General features: G+C 40.8%; 1 protein-coding gene across 3 annotated transcripts in view; it reads right to left on the reverse strand.

Moving 5' to 3' along the window:
* Window positions 1–18,240, reverse strand: part of EDA (ectodysplasin A) — a 457,423-nt gene that overhangs the window by 10,195 nt on the left and 428,988 nt on the right. For all 3 annotated transcript variants that reach the window (XM_011943159.1, XM_011943158.1, XM_011943157.1), the window contains exons 3-4: window positions 6,018–6,041; window positions 1,244–1,423 (exon numbers count right to left, since the gene is read on the reverse strand). In XM_011943159.1, coding sequence (XP_011798549.1) covers window positions 1,244–1,423; window positions 6,018–6,041 — 204 coding nt within the window. The remainder of the gene's footprint in view (window positions 1–1,243; window positions 1,424–6,017; window positions 6,042–18,240) is intronic.

An 18,240-nucleotide genomic window follows, 5' to 3' on the forward strand; every position in this document is an offset into this window, starting at 1 on the left:
TTGCCTCTGGCCAATATTAGCTCAAGGCAAGCCCCACCAGGCACCCATGGAGAACAATGAGAGGGCATTCCTGTCACTGTGTGACCCTGAGACAATGGCATTGGCTTCTCTAGCCTTTTGCTCCCTTTCTATCAATTTTCTTCATAGAGCCCACTGCTATTTGTAAATATCTTGTTTCTTTGTTCTCTTTTCCTCTAGGAGATAACCTCTATGAGAAAAAGGACCATGTATCAATATGTCTCTTTGTATACAGAAAGTGCTCAATATTTAAGGAATGATTGGATGAAAAAACATCCCTAACTCCATCTCTTGTGGCCATGGTAACACTGCTTAGCCCTGTGTGAAGTACAAGTTAAAGAATCTGAATTCTGCTGCAGAATTCTTGCCCCTGGAGAAATCAGCTGTAAGGGTCCATTTCTTTAAAGCCCCAAGATACAGGGTGGGGGAGTGGGGAGCAGGAGGAAGAAATAACAACTGACATAAGCCCAGGCAGTCTGACTCTTGTCAATGCCAATTAGGCAGGTTTGGATCTGCATTCATACCTTTCAGATGCCCTTCAGGGCTTAAGGAGAAAGATGCAAAGGGATGAAATGACATTTGAATGGCAAGTGTGGTAGGGTAAGGATCTAGTGCAAGAAGCACTTGGTTCCTGGATGGGACAGCCTTGGTGCCTGGGTTTGCTTTATCCACAGACTGAGTGACTCTTAAGTTTCCAACTTCTTGACCATTAGTGACTACTTGCTATGGGAAAAGCACTTCAGACTTCATAAGATGAAACTATCCTAGGGCTTGTCATTTTGTTCAGTCCTCAACTTTCCACTCCATAGCCTATTTCTATGCAAACATCAGGATGTGGAGCTAGATGCAGGGAATCAGAGAAGATTAAATCTATTCTCCACTGGAACTCCAGTGAACCACCAGGGCCTCTGTCTCTGGCTCATATGAATTTTACTGGTCCACTACAGGGAGGCCAAGAGTCAGGGAGGGCTTGTGATAGAAGGGTTGAGATGGGATAAGAACAGGTGGCCTGTCCTTGACAGATTGGCAGATATAAGAAGCTAGAGCAGGTCAGGCCCTACTGGCTTGTTCAATTCCTAGTTTTACACTGGTCTTGGAGAGCTGCATCCCTCATTGCACACCAACCCCATCTCCACCGTTTGAAACTGCTCTCAGGATCACCCAGTCTTGTTCTCCTAAAGTGCTTGTAAGGCACCTGGTGGGGTGGAAAGACAGGGGAACTCACCAGAAGGTCCCTGGAGGCCAGGGGGTCCTTGAGGACCAGGAGGACCTGGAGGACCAGGTGGTCCCATAACCGTTGTTCCTGGAATTCCAGGAATCCCTGGAATTCCTGGGGGTCCCTGGGGTCCTGGAGGTCCTGGGGGTCCTGGAGGGCCATTGGGTCCAGGAGGTCCTGCTTTCTTTCCTGAAAAATAGGGTTCAGTGTTACTTTTTTTTTTTTTTTGAGATGGAGTTCTGCTCTGTCACCCAGGCTGGAGTTCAGTGGCGCGATGTCGGCTCACTGCAACCTCCACCTCCCGGGTTCAAGTGATTCTCCTGCCTCAGCCTCTGGAGTAACTGGGATTACAGGCACGTGCCACTGTGTCCGGCTAATTTTTGTATTTTTAGTAGAGATGGGGTTTCACCATGTTGGCCAGGCTGGTCTCGAACTCCTGACTTCGGGTGATCTGCCTGCCTTGGCCTCCCAAAGTGCTGGGATTACAGGCGCAATGTTGCATTTGTAGTTATTTCCTGGATGAGTGGACTGTCAGGAGTTCTACAGACTTCTGAGGACACAAAGTCAGCTCTCTGGGAGTCCCTGCTAAAGAGTTGCATACCTTTATCACACAGCTCTGTCTCCCTGTCTCTGTCTGTCTTGTGCTTTCTCTCCCTTCCCCCCTACTCCCTTTTGTGAATACGCATTTACAAAGCTAGGTTTGAGCATATAGAAATAAGTGGCCCTCCAGGAGATCAGTCTGTGTCTGTGGGGAAACAGACACAGTAATGGGATAGTAGAAGTGCTACCTTAGTGGGTAGGGACCAAATGCTGAAGAGGTCAGGGAAGGTTTCAAAAAGGAGGTTACATTTCAGCTGAGTCCAAAGGATGAGAACTACCAAGTGATTAGACCTATGGGTCACTTTGTGGTTCTTTTTAGAATTGGGCTATTGTTGAAGGATGTAGAGCTTTTATGTTTGCTGCCCAGTTTGGTGGACTTGATGTCAATAACAAGAGGAAGCTGTACAGCCTGGCCTTAGGAACAGTATCAGGTCCAGGAAGGCTCCTCTAGAAGTCAGGATGTACAGGAAATGGGGGTTGGGATGGGGGCAGTGCTAGTTGGGAATGAGAAATGGGAAGGAGTTTTGGAGATGGGGGAATGGAGAAGGAGGAAGAGGGGCACGGGAAGAGGGGGAGGGAGAGAGAGATATCGAGAAACAGAAAAGAAGCACTGACAGAGAGTAGAGAGAGCTGAGGAGGAGGCAGCAGGTTTCACTTTCTTAGCTGACCTCTGTAAACTCTGTTTTAAAAGATCTCTGGGAAAGGAAATTCTGCACAACTCCATAGTAACATGTTCCAATGTTTATTGCCCCTCACTGCTCACTGTTAGGAAGTTCTCTGGTATATTAACTGATGTCCCTCTTGTGGCAGTTTAAGCTCTTATTCTATTTGCGTAGACAGAGAAGAATATACATATACATAATCCTTATATATGAAAAGAAATTAAGTCACCCACTAACCCCTATTTCTATAGGCTAAATAATCCAGCTTCCCAAAGTCTTTCCTCAGAAGTCCTATTCTCAAATGTATTACTAATCATGCCCACCAACTATTCCCCCATTTCCTCCTTGCTATCCTTCTAGAACAATCTCGACCCTCCTATTTCATATTCCAGTCCTTTCAACATTCCCACCAGGATGTAGTTATCTTAAATGAGTCATAACTGTGGTCTTGAACCAAAACCTCCAGCTCCTCCTGTTGACTTCCTCTGCTCTGTGCTGCTACACCCAAAGACTACAGGTGGGCACAGGTCTTCTTCCTTCCTTCACCACCTTCTCACAATTTTATGGAAAGTTTCAGGAATGGAAGCCTGTTTCCAGACGTCATCACAATGTCTTCACCTGAGGTAGTTTCTTAGTTTTAAATACAACCTTTCTAGTCTCACTAAAGACCTTCTTACTGACTCTGACTTCCTGCTCCCCAGACCCTTAGGCAGGAAAATCCTGTCCTGATTTATCAGGTCCTGCTTTAAGAAGAATGCCTCATGGCCAAGAAACCAAATCCTCGTGGCAATGCCACTCAAGAGGCCAGTTGTCTATGTCTAACCACATCTGCATTTGGAATAAAACCATGGGGTCATCGTGGGGCCTCTTCCTCAGAGAGGAAGGAAAGGAAGGTCCAGAGAACATCTCTCCCAGAAGAGCCCCTGTAGCCTTCAAGACCTAGAGGCATGAGCTTTAGAGGTTTCTCTGCACTTAGCAGCAAAAGATTGGATCTGCCCCGTTTCTAGATCTAGCCAATTTCAAGATGCTGAACAGGAAAACCATCCCCCTTCAGATTTGGGCACCTTCCAAATCAGGCTTATTCAGAGCCCAAGTTTCAATTCCAACTAGTGTAGTGGAAAGAACACAGAATCTGTACTCAGGAGATAAGGATGTAAGCCCTAGCTCTGCCACAGACACACTTTGGGCAAATCTCTTCCTCTCCTTGAGCCTCAGTTTCTACATCTGTGAAACAAGGAGCTTGGCCTCAGTGATTTCTGTTTCCTCATGAGACTGACTGAGCTTCCATAAGAAGGGGTGACTTACCACTTGCAGTCAGGAAGCTTTCTTAGCCTGGTTGTAAGGTTTGCTTCTCCCTCCTTATTTTCTAGGTGGCATAGACACAGAGGTTGGTGCATATTAGGCTGTCCTGTGTCCCAAGATTTCCAAGCCTAACAGTGATTTTCAAGCTACAGGGTGTTCTGTGGGTAGCACAAACTTCAGCTTCAAGAATGTGAGTCTCCTGTAATTGCTAATGTAATTTTGGAAGACTTACAGCCAGAAACTCCTCCAGTCCAAGAGACTAATGGTTGCAGTGAAAACAGAATGTTCACTTATGAAAATGTTAGAAGGCATTTGAGAAAAAACTCCTGCTTTGTTCCAGTTCTGCAGCTGGTCCTCTGTTCCTCTGCAACAAGGGTTAGGCAAGTGTGCTTCTCACACTTGCATACTTACACAAAGTTGGGCTCAGAGAAGAGAATGTACAAAATGACCCCTGGAGCAAGACGATAACTTCAGAGGATTGACTCCCTTCTCTGGATTTCCTTACTTTAACGGAACACCTCATGATATAAAAGCCTAGAGACGTCTGTACTTAGAAACATACCCTACGTAGTGTTAGATGAAAGAATATACACATTCCTTTCAAAGCTAAACTTCATCAAAGGAGTACTTCCTTAACCTTTTAGCTAAGCCCCAAATGAAAGAACAACCAAAAGTGAGTGAATGAGTGAGTGAGAGAAAGTTGTGGAAGGAGGAAAATTCCATTAAAGGGTGAAAATTAAGTGAACAATTCAATTTATCTCTTCAAGCATGTGCCTATTCACCATATCCAAGGAAATCCATATTAAATGGCTTCTAAATAACTTTCAGCCAAAGTAAATGTTTAAGGCCTATGTGCACTCCCTTCTCAATAATGTCCAAGGTAGCAGTGCCAGGCAATGATCTGAGTTGTAATTTCTGTTTTAAAGGGATGTGACAAGATTTAAGAACTACATGTTTGAAAATCAAATCTACTTTCTTAAAAGACAGAACATCTTAGTGGTAAATGCCCAGGCCCCACAGGGAAAGGTTTCCTCACTGACTCCAGCTCCCTGGCTGTTTTCCAACCCTGCTCAGTTCAGGCACTCAGGAGGTCAGGTCATTCCTCAGCTTCTTAACAACAGGCACACAACTTTTCCATGTGGACTATGATACCTCAAGGCACCAGAGTACCCTAGTGTTCGAAGAAGTGGCAGACTGCAGCTGAAGCCAGTCTTTTGGCCTAGTCTGGGGTTGGCAATCTATTCTATAAAGCTCCACAAATCTTATCACACAGCATCATTTCACTTAAAGCATTTTAATGAAAAATCATTAGTTTTACTCTGTCTTTCTCCCAGGTCAGAACCCAGAAACAAACAGGTGCTTTAGCTAGTTTCATAATTGGTTTTTTCAGTCCTAAGTAGTAGACCATATTGCCTGGCCCCTGTCTTTGGAGACTGTTCTGTCTTTGGATTGATTCTCATCTTTTAGTAAGTGAGCACTTGTACGTGCCCTAGGGCTAGTTTCATTGCAAGTACACTGGGGACTTACTGACCCAACAATGGCACAATGGAAGTTGCTTTGAAAAGACTAAACGGTCAGGGTACTACCCCAGAATAGCGTTTTCATTACAGAGAAAATGATATTGAACCCTCAAAGCAAGAAATACCTTCCCTGACTCTTTGGGAAATCAAATCAGGAAGCTTTAAGTCCAAGAAACAGGGTGCTGACATCTTTTGATAGGTAGCGTATCTAGTTCCTATATGGTGACTCAGGATTTCATTCATACCCAATCACTGATTTGATAAAGGAGGAAAAAAAAAAGGATAAAAGTGAGTGCCTGTAATCCCAGCTACTCAGGAGGCTGAGGCAGGAGAATTGCTTGAACCCCAAAGGCGGAGGTTTCAGTGAGCTAAGATTGCGTCATTGCACTCCAGCCTGGGCAACAAGAGTGAAACTCCGTCTCAAAAAAAAAAAAAAAAAAAAAAAAAAAAAAAAAAAAAAGAAAAAAGAAGAGCAGGGAGAAGAGTAAGGAAGAATGAAAGAAAGAGGTGAATCATCACTAAAGAACGATTTCTTGTTCTTCAGAAACTACAATACTCAAGAAGATAACATATTGAATAAAATAACGGACAGATAATGCTGAAAGAATGTAATACAAAAATCGTACTCTTGATTTTTTTTTTCTTCTAATTTTAGAAAAGATATGACAAGACAGCAATTTTATAAAGTAAGGAACTTACCCTTTTTCTTGTTTTTAACTGGACCTATATGAAAAAGAAAATAGATAATTAAGTCATTAGAAACGAACGGAAAATGTTTATTTTCTAAGATAGTCACTAGGAGGGATCCCCAAGACACTGCAAATTTGAGGGAGTCTCACAGTCAAGGGTCAGGCTTTTGGCAAGGATCCAACTATCAAACCTCCCCATTCTGTCTTCCGGCTCTTGAGGCCACAAAACTTTCAAGTAAGATTTTTCCCTAGGGAGAAAAATCTTTCTACCTCAGTCTTTGGGGTGAGGGAATGGGTACTTCTCCATAGAGATGAAATGCCCAGAAACACACAACTCAACAACCTTAGGATGGCATTCCATTACTTCTGCAAGTCCTGAGGTTGAAGAGTCATGCATTCAGGTGAGAATCTGATATCAAGTCTCATGTGTTGAACTTGGAAGGAGAAAAGGGTCATTTTCATGGAAAGAGCAGAGCAGCAGTGTTTGACTAACTTTTAGTCGCTTCCTTATCATGATTTAATTTGTTACTTATTAAAAGTTTGACCGTAATACACTCGTGAGGGCCACATGCATTTCCATTGTAATTTACCATAAGTTAATGGACACTTTAACAGAAATGTCGGCCGGGCGCAGTGGCTTATGCCTGTAATCCCAGCACGCTGGGAGGCCGAGGTGGGTGGATCACGAAGTCAGGAGATCAAGACCATCCTGGCTAACACAGTGAAACCTCGTCTCTACTAAAAACACAAAAAATTAGCCGGGCGCCTGTAGTCTCAGTTACACGGGAGGCTGAGCCAGGAAAATGGTGTGAACCTGGGAGGTGGAGCTTGCAGTGAACCGAGATCACACCACTGCACTCCAGCCTGGACCACAGAGCGAGACTCCATCTTAAAATAAAATAAAATAAAATAAAATAAAATAAGAAATGTCAACCATTTCATTGGCAGTGAAATCACAAGCATTTTCTTGGGAATTACTTCTAAGGAAAATAATTCTAATCAATTAAAGGCACTTAGAAAACCCAAGGTGTTTCTAATATAGTTAGGTGACCACAACTCACCAAACAGTTTAGCTCACTCCCAGACAGTCACTTTTTTTTCCCTTCTAGGAAATCAGTTCTCTTCATTCTACATTTGGATTTGACTTTCTTTAAATACAGGTATTTAAAATCTGTTCCAAACTGCCATGAAGACACAATTATACATTAAACAACTGTCAGTGCCCTCAAGAGCTTACAAAAGGAACACCAAGCATTTCAATATTATAGTTTATAAAACATATTTCCATTTATCATCTCATTTGATATTTGCAACAAACCTGGAATGATCTCTAACTGTAAGAGCAGGCCCTTTTAGAGATCAGTAAAGTCTCTAACCTGGAGGGCTGCCAGAGTGGCCATCAGAGCTTTCACAGGTCTCTTGAAAAACCAACGTCTGTGTAGACTTTTCTGGCAAAGTATTTTCATGTGCAACAGTAGCTATTGTTATGTCCAGGGGATGTTTTAGATTGGAGCAACCTGCTGTACTTAAGGTCATGAATCTCAATTCTCTTTTCCTTCTCTCTTCTCCTTTCCTCTCCTCCTAGTTCTTTGTCTTCTTTCTTTGTTACCCATCCTTTATGAATTTTTTTTAACAGCATTGTGAGTTCTTGAGAATGTGCTTAGAAGTTCTGAGAGGAAACCACAACTACATAGACATTCATGATAAAAGGCAGCGACTCAACCTGAGAAACGCCTTTTTCTTGAACAAGAAAGCTGTTTGGGGAAAAGATTTACACAGAAAGGGCTCAGCTCTATCAGCCAGCCAGCCACCACAGCCTAGGAGAGTAGCAGAAAGACAGCCATTATAGCCACCCTGCCCTCTTGGCAAAGGTGTGCTAGCCTGGACCAAGTTTTTGACCATTTCAGCTGGTTAAGGGTAAGCACTGTTATATCAGACTTCAAAAGCAGGCTTTGAGGAAATCAGGCCATCACCAGCCAACCAGTCCTTACTAAGCATGTGTATGGAAGACAGTAAATAATGAAACACAACTCACAACTCTATCTTCAAGAACTGACAGTTGAATAGGGAAATACAAAAGATGACGGGTGGCTTCAGGAATTATACTGGCCATTTAAGGGGAACAAATAACTTCCTGGAGAAGGTCTGACCTAAATCCACAAGTAAGAAGAGAGAAATGGAAATTTCAAAATCTTTTTAAGCTTCAATTATTTTTATACAAGATATACCTACTCCTTACACATACATAAATGCATGCATACATACATATATACATAAAAAAGAGTAGCAAAAGGAAAAAGAGCTTATTAAAGTACCCCCAAATAACCTCCACTAACATTTCATGCACATCTAGAAATCTTCTATGTGTATAAATAGGTATTTTTACAAAATCGGATCAGATGAAAAGTGTCATTTGATAACCTTTTTTATGTCAATAACTACATTTTTACATTGTAATTTTTAATATGGATGCATCAGCGTTTAATCATCTTTGACAGATATTTAGACTGGGTCCAGTTTTTCACTATTATAAACAATGATGTAGTTAATGTTTTTACATATGTAAATTTTTATACACTTGTCCAAAGGTTTTTTAGGATGTGTCATTAGAAATGACACTGTTGGGTCAAAGGGTGTGAAAAGCTTTCCTTACATGTAATTAAACCTAATAATCTTTTCCTATATGGTTACTGCCTTCAGTGTCATGCTTACTTAGGCCTTCCCTAAGGTGACATTATAGGTAACTCTTTATATATTTTCTAGTTCTTTTATGGTTTCATTTTTATTTTTACATCTACAATTAATCTGGTATAGATTTTGGCAAACAGTGTAAGACAAAGAGTTAACTAAAATTTTTATATTTTTTCCCTAAAATGCCCATGACATGAAGAGTACCAAGAGAAACAGGGCTCAAAGTCATTTCTTAAACTTTTATTTTAGTTTCAGGGGTACATGTGCAGGTTGGTCCTATAGATAAATTGTGTGTCACAGGGGTTTGGTGTATATATTATTTCATCGCCCAGGTAATAAACATAGTACCCAATAAGTAGTTTTTTGATCTTCACCCTCCTCCCACTCTCCACTTGCGAGTAGGCCCTGGTGTCTATTGTTCCCCTCTTTGTGTCCATATGTATTCAATGTGTAGCTCCCACTTACAAGTGAGAAGATGCAGCATTTGGTTTTCTGACCCTGCTTGTGATTATAGCCTCCAGCTCCATTCATGTTGCTGCAAAGAACATGATCTCATTCTTTTTTATGGCTCCATAGTATTCCATGACATGTATGTACATTTTCTTTATCCAGTCAACTGTTGATGGTCATTTAGGTTGATTCCACATCTTTGCTATTGTGAATAGTGCTGCCATGAACACACATGTGCATATGTCTTTATGGTAGAACGAGTTATATTATTTTGTGTATATGCCCAATAATGAGAGTGCTGGGTTGCATGGTAATTCTGCTTTAAGTTCTTTGAGGAATCACCACACTGCTTTCCATAATGGCTGGACTAATTTACACTCCCGCCAGAAGTATATAAGTGTTCCTTTTTCTCCACAACCTCACCAGCATCTCTTGTTTTTTGATTTTTTAGTAATAGCCATTCTGACTGGTGTGAGATGGTATCTCATTTAGTTTGGATTTATATTTCTCTAATGATCAGTGATGCTGAGCATTTTTTCATATGCTTATTGCTCATGTATATGTCTTCTTTTGAAAGGTGTCTGTTCATGTCCTTTGCTCATTCTTTCATGGGGTTGCTTGTTTTTTGCTTGTATATTTAAGTTTTGTTGGGAGCAAGCCCCCCAAAATCTAGCCATAAACTGGTCCCAAGACTGGCCATAAACAAAACCTCTGCAGCACTGTAACATGTTCATAATGGCCCTAACGCCTGCACTGGAAGGTTGTGGGTTTACGGGAATGAGGGCAAGGAACACCTGGCCCACCCAGGGCGGAAAATTGCTTAAAGGCATTCTTAAGCCACAAACAATAGCATGAGCGATCTGTGCCTTAAGGACATGCTCCTGCTGAGTTAACTAGCCCAACCTATTCCTTTATTTTGGCCCATCCCTTTGTTTCCCATAAGGGATACTTTTAGTTAACTTAGTATCTATAGAAACAATGCTAATGACTGGTTTGCTGTTAATAAATACGTGGGTAAATCTCTGTTCAGGGCTCTCAGCTCTGAAGGCTATGAGACCCCTGATCTCCCACTTCACACCTCTATATTTCTGTGTGTGTGTGTCCTTAATTCCTCTAGTGCCACTGGGTTACGGTCTCCCTGATCGAGATGGTCTGGGCAAGTGGTGTCCATTCATGGGGGCTCGAATCCAGGTCGAAGGGTCGCCAGAGTGACAGTTGGAATGGAAAACTGGCTGGAGGACACCTGAGTACTCTTAAAGTAATCCTTGTAGTGAGTAAGAAGGGGAGCTCAGAAGTGTCAGGGTAACAATGGGACAGGTGTGGGGTCTGGTTCGTTTTACCTTGGAACTTTTTCACACTGATGATGAGGAGGAAGGAGGGTATAGCAAAGTAACAGAAGAGGTTACAGAGCATGTTTATTTACTAGCTAAAGCTAAAGCGGCAAAGGAGGGAGAGGTTCATCCCTACCCTTCTGCACTCTCTCATTATTATTTTGAAGAAAAAAGACCCTCCAGATCTTTCCATTCTGGAGGACACTGGGCAAAAAGTAGTTGCCCCAGTGACTGTTCGAGCAGCACCTTGAGCGACTGCTCTTAGTTCTATTCAGGCAGGAATTTAGCAAGGTAGACAAGAGGGAGATTTAGAGGCTTGGCAGTTCCCTGTTAGAATACACCCCCCAGATCAACAGGGAAATATTACAGCTACATTTGAGCCTTTTCCTTTTAAATTACTCAAATAATTAAAACAAGCTATAAATGAGTATGGACCAGGTTCTCCTTTTGTAATGGGACAGTTAAAGAATGTTACTGTTTCCAGTCGAATGATTCCTACTGACTGGGACGCTCTTACTCAAGCTTGTCTAAGTCCTGCTCAGTTCTTACAATTTAAAACTTGGTGGGCAGATGAAGCTTCCATTCAGGCTGCTTGCAATGCCCAGGCCCAACCTCAAATTAACATAACTGCAGACCAACTTTTGGGGGTTGGCGGCTGGGCTGGTTTAGATGCACAACTGGTCATGCAGGATGATGCCATAGAACAGCTTAGAGGAGTGTGCATTAGAGCTTGGGAAAAAAATCACTTCAGGTGGGGAACAATACCGTTCCTTTAGTGCCATAAAACAGGGACCTAGAGAACCACAGGTTGATTTTATAGCTTGGTTACAGGAGTCTCTTAAAAAGATGATTGCAGAATCGGCTGCTCAGGATATAGTGTTGCAGCTATTAGCTTTCGACAATGCTAATCCCGATTGCCAGGCTGCTCTGTGACCTATCAGAGGGAAAGCACATTTAGTTGATTATATCAAGGCCTGTGATGGTATCGGAGATAATCTGCATAAAGCTACTTTGTTGGCACAGGCAATGGCAGGACTGAGAGTGGATAAAGGAAATACTCCATTTCCTGGAGCTTGTTTTATCTGTGGGAAGCATGGTCATACTAAAAAAGAATGTAGACAAAATCAGCAAGTCAGGCCACCAGATATGGGAAAAAAGAAAACTGTTGAGCCTGAATATGTCCAAAATGTAAAAAATGAAAACATTGGACTAATCAGTGTCACTCTAAATTTGATAAAGATGGGAACCCAATTTCGGGAAATGCCATGAGGGGCCTGTCCTGGGCTCCATTCTAAACCGGGGCACTTCCAGCTGAGGCCATTCCCTCACCCCTGTACAATGTCTGTTCCCCACCACAGCTGGTAGTGCCGCAGTAGATTTCTGCTGCACAAAAGCTGTGAGCCTTCTGCCTGGGGAACCCCTGCAAAAGGTCCCAACAGGAGTCTGTGGACCCTTGCCAGCAGGGACTATAGGATTACTTTCAGGAAGGTCTAGTGTAAGTTTAAAAGGGGTACAAATACATACAGGAGTTATTGATTCAGATTACAATGGGGAAATTCAAAATTCGATTTCTCGCACTGGTTTAATTATAGCTCCTGACAAAATTCAGACTACTACTCCTTACTCCTACTTGGGGACCTTAGTAAATGACACTACCATTGTGCCACAGAAAGTAACCATATGTCAGGATCAACTAAAAACATTAAATGACTTTCAAAAATTACTAGGGGATATTAATTGGATATGACCTGCTCTAGGCATTCCTACTTATGCCATGAGTAATCTGTTTTCTATCCTTAGAGGAAATCCTAGTCTCACTAGCCCTTGGCAATTAACAAAGGAGGCAGAGGCAGAGTTACAACTGATTGAGAAGCAAGTCCGTAAAGCTCAGATAAATAGAATAGATACAGAGAAGACTCTCGATTTGCTAATTTTTTCAACTCAGCATTCACCTACTGGTGTTATTGTCCAAGAACAGGACTTAGTAGAGTGGCTTTTTCTTCCACATACTAATCCATGGACTCTAACTCCTCATTTAGATCAAATCGCTACTATGATAGGAAATGGGAGAACTCAGATTGTTAAATTACATGGATATGATCCTGGAAAAATTATTGTCCCTCTCACGAAGGCACAAATACAGCAAGCTTTTATAAATAGTCTTACTTGGCAAACCCATTTAGCTGACTTGGTGAGTATTCTCGATAATCATTTCCTAAAACGAAGCTGTTTCAGTTTTTGAAATTAACTAATTGGATTCTCCCTAAAATAACTAAATTTAAACCAATTGAAGGTGCTGAGAATGTTTTTACAGATGGGTCTAGTAATGGTAAAGCTTCTTATTCTGACTCAAAAAGTACAGTTTTCTAGACGTCTTACATTTTTCTCTATGTGGAATATTAAACACCTTATTGGTATCCCATACAATTCTCAAGGACTAGCCATAGTGGAAAGAATGAATCTCTCCCTAAAACAGCAATTGCAAAAGCAGAAAGGGAGAGACAGAGAATATGGAACCCCATAGATGCAACTGAACCTAGCATTAACTTTAAATTTTTTGAGCCTGCCCAAAGGCCAGATGTTATCAGCAGCTGAACAGCATCTACAGAAACTAGCTGCAAAGACAGAAACAGAACAACTGATTTGGTGGAGAGATCCAATAACAAAAAGTTGGGAAATAGGTAAAATGATAACTTGGGGTAGAGGTTATGCTTGTATTTCTCCAGGCCAAAATCAATAGCTGATTTGGATACCATCAAGACACCTGAAACCTTATCATGAGCCAGATGCTGAGGAAGAGACTCTGGGAGGATCCTGAAGACCCCCCGGTTGCAGCCATGTTGAGACTGACGCTGAGGAGGACCCAAACTGTCATGAGCAACACCCGTCGAACACAGCCACCCACCTGAGGACACATCAAGAAGCTGTCACAAATGGCAGAAGAAAACCTGAGGAAAGCAGGACAACCAGTCAGAATGAATAATTTAATGGTAGCTATGATAGCGGTTATCACCACTGCCGTGAGCATTCCTTCAGTAAGGGCTGGTAATAATGCCTGGATGCAATCACTCTATGACACAGTTACCATAATAAATCTGCTTCTATAATTGAGGCATACCGCCTTCAAAAACCTATTTGTAAACAGGATTGGACCCATTTAGAAAAAATGAACGTACTTGTTTAGGAAGATTGCTTTCTGAACAGGAAGAGGTGCTGCACAACGATTCCTATGGAATCATTATTAATTGGTCCCCTAAAGGGCTATTTAGCTTGAATTGCACCTCTCAGTCTGCATGCCACAGTCACACTATGTTCAGATGATCTGGACAAAATGGTCAGATGGTAGAAATGATAAGATGTACGGCAAAACTTCCTATTATCTGGAACCATGGCAGTACAGTAACACCTCAACCTCAAATGATATGGCCCACTCTAGGCGCTAAACAAGGATTTGTGGAAACTATTAAATGCTCTTAATAAGATCAAAATTTAGGAAAGAATAAAAAAGCATCTAGAAGGACACTTGACAAACTTGTTTTTGGATATAGCAAAATTAAAAAACAAATATTTAAAGCATCCCAGGCACACCTGACCTTAATGCCAGGAACTGAAGTACTTAAAGGAGCTGCAGACAAATTAGCAGCTAGTAACCCATTAAAATGGATAAAAACACTTGGAAGTCCTGTGATTTCAATGATGACTGTGCTTTTAATTTATGTTGTTTGTCTTTGTATAGTCTGCAGATGCGGATCTTGACTCCTGTGAGAAGTAGCTCACTGTGACAAAGCTGCCCTTGCTTTTCTCTCTTTGCAAATCAAAGAAGGTAGACATGTTGGGAGCAAGCCCCCCAAAATCTGGCCATAAACTGGCCCCAAAACTGGCCATAAACAAAACTCTGCAGCACTGTAACATGTTCATAATGGCCCTAACACCTGCACTGGAAGGTAGTGGGTTTATGGGAATGAGGGCAAGGAACACCTGGCCCACCCAGGGTGGAAAACTGCTTAAAGGCATTCTTAAGCCACAAACAATAGCATGAGTCATCTGTGCCTTAAGGACATGCTCCTGCTGAGTTAACTAGCCCAACCTATTCCTTTATTTTGGCCCATCCCTTTGTTTCCCATAAGGGGTACTTTTAGTTAATTTAGTATCTATAGAAACAATGCTAATGACTGGTTTGCTGTTAATAAATACGTGGGTAAATCTCTGTTCAGGGCTCTCAGCTCTGAAGGCTGTGAGACCCCTGATCTCCCACTTCACACCTCTATATTTATGTGTGTGTGTCCTTAATTCCTAGTGCCACTAGGTTAGGGTCTCCCCCACTGAGCTGGTCTCAGCAAGTTTCTTATAGATACTGGATATTACATCTTTGTCAGATGCATTGTTTGCAAACATTTTCTCCAGTTTTTGGGTGGTCTGTTTACTCTGTTGATAGTTTCTTTTGCTGTTTTGCTATGCAGGAGCTCTTTAATTTAATTAGGTCCCATTGATCAATTTTTGGTTTTGTTGCAATTGCTTTTGTGTCTCTGTCATAAAATCTTTTCCAGGATCTATGTCTAGAATGGTATTTCCTAGATTTTCTTCAAGGATTTTTATAGTTTTGGGTTTTAAATTTAAGTATTTAATCCATCTTGAGTTAATTTTTGTATATGGTGTAAGGAAGGGGCCCAGTTTCAATTATCTCTGCTTATGGCTAGCCAGCTATTCAAGCACCATTTATTGAATAGGAAGTTCTTTGTAGATTGTTTGTTTTTGTTAATTTTGTCAAAGATCTGATGGTCATAGGTGTGTGACATTATTTCTGGGCTCCCTATTCTGTTCCATTGTTCTACCTGTACCATACTGTTTTGGGTATTGCAGCCTTATAGTATAGTTTGAAGTCAGGTAACATGATGCCTCCAGCTTTGTTCTACTTGCTTTGGATTGCCTTGGCTATTCAGGCTCCTTTTTGGTTCCACACGAATTTTAAAATAGTTTTTTCTAATTTTGTGAAGAATGTCATTGGTAGTTTGATAAGAATAGCATTGAATCTGTAAATTTCTTTGGGTAGTATGGCCATTTTGACAATATTGATTCTTCTGATGCATAAACATGGAATGCTTTTCCATTTGTTTGTGTCATCTCTGATTTCTTTGAGCAGTGCTTTGTAATTCTCATTGTAGAGGTCTTTTACCCCTTGTTTAGCTGTATTTCTAGGTATTTTATTCTTTTTGGGCTATTGTGAATGGGACTGCATTCTTGCTTTGGCTCTCAGCTTGGATGTTGTTGGTGTATAGGAATGCTACTAATTTTTGTACATTGATTTTATATCCTGAAACTTTGCTGGAGTTGTTTATCAGATCAAGGAGTTTTGGGCAGAGACTATGGGGGTTTTCTAGGTATAGAATCATATCGTCTGCAAACAGGGATAGTTTGACTTCTTCTCTTTCTATTTAGATGCCTTTTATTTCTTTCTCTTGCTCGATTGCTCTGGCTAGGAGTTCCAGTACTGTGTTGAATGGGAGTAGTGAGAGAGGGCATCCTTGTCTTGTTCTGGTTCTCAATGAGAATGCTTCCAGCTTTTGCCCATTCAGTATGATGTTGGCTGTGGGTTTGTCATAAATGGCTCTTGTTATTTTAAAGTATGTTCCTTCAATGCCTAGTTTGTTGAGGATTTTTAACATGAAGTGGTGCTGTATTTTCTTAAAAGCCTTTTCTACATCTATTGAGATGAATATGTGGTTGTTGTTTTCAGTTTTATGTGGTGAATAATTTTTATTGATTTACATATGTTGAACAAACCTTGCATTCCAGGGATAAAGCCTACTTGATTGTGGTGGCTTAGCTTTTTTGAGGTGCTGCTAGATTCAGTTTGCTAGTATTGTGTTGAGGATTTTTGCTTTTATGTTCATCAAGGATATTGGCCTGAAGTTTCTTTGTTGTGTCTCTGCCAGGTTTTGGTAGCAGGATGATGCTGGCCTTAGAGTGAGTTAGGGGGAAGCCCCTCCTCCTCAACTTTTTGGAATAGGTTCAGTAGGAATGGTACCAACTCTTCTATGTACATCTGGTAGAATTTGGCTGTGAATCCACCTGGTCCTGTGCTTTTTTTTTTTTTTTTTCCTTTAGCGGGCTATTTATTACTGATTCAGTTTTGGAGCTCATTATTGGTCTGTTCAGGGATTCAATTTCTTCCTGGCTCAGTCTTGGGAGGTTGTATGTTTCCAGGAATTTATCAGTTTCTTCTAGGTTTTCTAGTTTGTGTGCATAGAGGTGTTTGTGATAGTCTTTTTTTGTTTGTTGTTGTTGGTTTTTTTTTTTTTGCATTTCTGTTGTATTGATGGTAATGTCCCTTTTGTCATTTCTGATTGTGTTTATTTTGATCTTCTCTCTTTTTTTCTTTATTACTCTAGTTAGTGGTCTATCTTATTTATTCTTTCAAAACACCAACTATGACTTCATTGATCTTTTGTATGTTTTTTCACATCTCAAATACATTCAGTTCAGTTTTGATTTTGGTTATTTCTTGTCTTCCACTAGTATGAGGTTGGTTTGCTCTTGTTTTTCTAGTTCCTCAAAGTGTGATGTTAGGTTGTTAACCTGAGATCTTTCTAACTTTTTGATGTGGGCATCTAGTACTTAGCACTGCTTTAGCAGTGCCCAAGAGATTCTGGTAAGTTGTATATTTGTTTTCATTAGTTTCAAAGAATTTCTTGATTTCTGCTTCATTTCATTATTTTCCCAGGAGTCATTCAGAAGCAGGTTATTTCCATGTAATTGTATGGTTTTGAGTGATCTTCTTGGTATTGATTTCTATTTTTATTGTGCTGTGGTTTGAAAGTGTAGTTGGTATGATTTCTGTTTTTTTTTTTTTTTTTTTTTAATTTGCTGAGAATTGTTTTATGGCCAATTGTGTGGTCAATTTTAGAGTATATTCTATGTGCAGATAAGAAGAATGTGTGTGTGTATATATATATATATACTTGGTAGAGAGTTCTGTAGATGTCTGTTAGGCCCATTTGGTCAAGTATCAAGTTCAGGTCCCAAATATCTATGTTAGTTTTCTGCCTCAATGATCTTTCTAATACTGTCAGTGGGGTGTTGAAGTCTCCCGCTATTACTGTATGGTTATCTAAGTCTCTCAGAGCTTGTTTTATAAATATGGGTGCTCCTGTGTTGGGTATATAAATATATATTTAGGATAGCTAGCTTTTCTTGTTGAATTGAGCCATTTACCATTATGTAATGCCCTTCTTTGTCTTTTTAAATTGTTGTTGGTTTAAAGGCTGCTTTGTCTGAAACTTGAGATGGGTCTCTTGAAGAAATCAGCTGAGTCTTGCTTCTTTATCCAACTTGTCACTATGTGACTTTTAATTGGGGCATTTACATTCAAGGATAATGTTGATATGTGCAAATTTGATCTTGTCATTGTGTTGTTAGCTGGTTATTATGTAGACTTGATTGTGTAGTTGCTTTACAGTGTCAATGGTCTATGTAACTAATTGTGCTTTTGTGGTAGCCAGTGTGCTTTTGTGGTAGCCAGTCTTTCATTTCCATATTTACCACTCCCTTAAGGACCTCTTGTAAGGTCTGGTGTTAATGAATTTCCTTAGCATTTGCTTGCCTGAAAAGGATCTTATTTCTTAGCATTTGCTTGCCTGAAAAGGATCTTATTTCTCCTCTGCTTATGAAGCTTACTTTGGCTGGACATGAAATTCTTGGTTGGAGTTTCTTTCTTTTTCTTTCTTCTTCTTTCTTCTTTCTTCTTTCTTCTTCTTCTTCTTT

This window comes from Colobus angolensis, unplaced genomic scaffold (assembly GCF_000951035.1).
Source record: "Colobus angolensis palliatus isolate OR3802 unplaced genomic scaffold, Cang.pa_1.0 Scaffold216, whole genome shotgun sequence".
NCBI classification, from domain to species: domain Eukaryota; kingdom Metazoa; phylum Chordata; class Mammalia; order Primates; family Cercopithecidae; genus Colobus; species Colobus angolensis.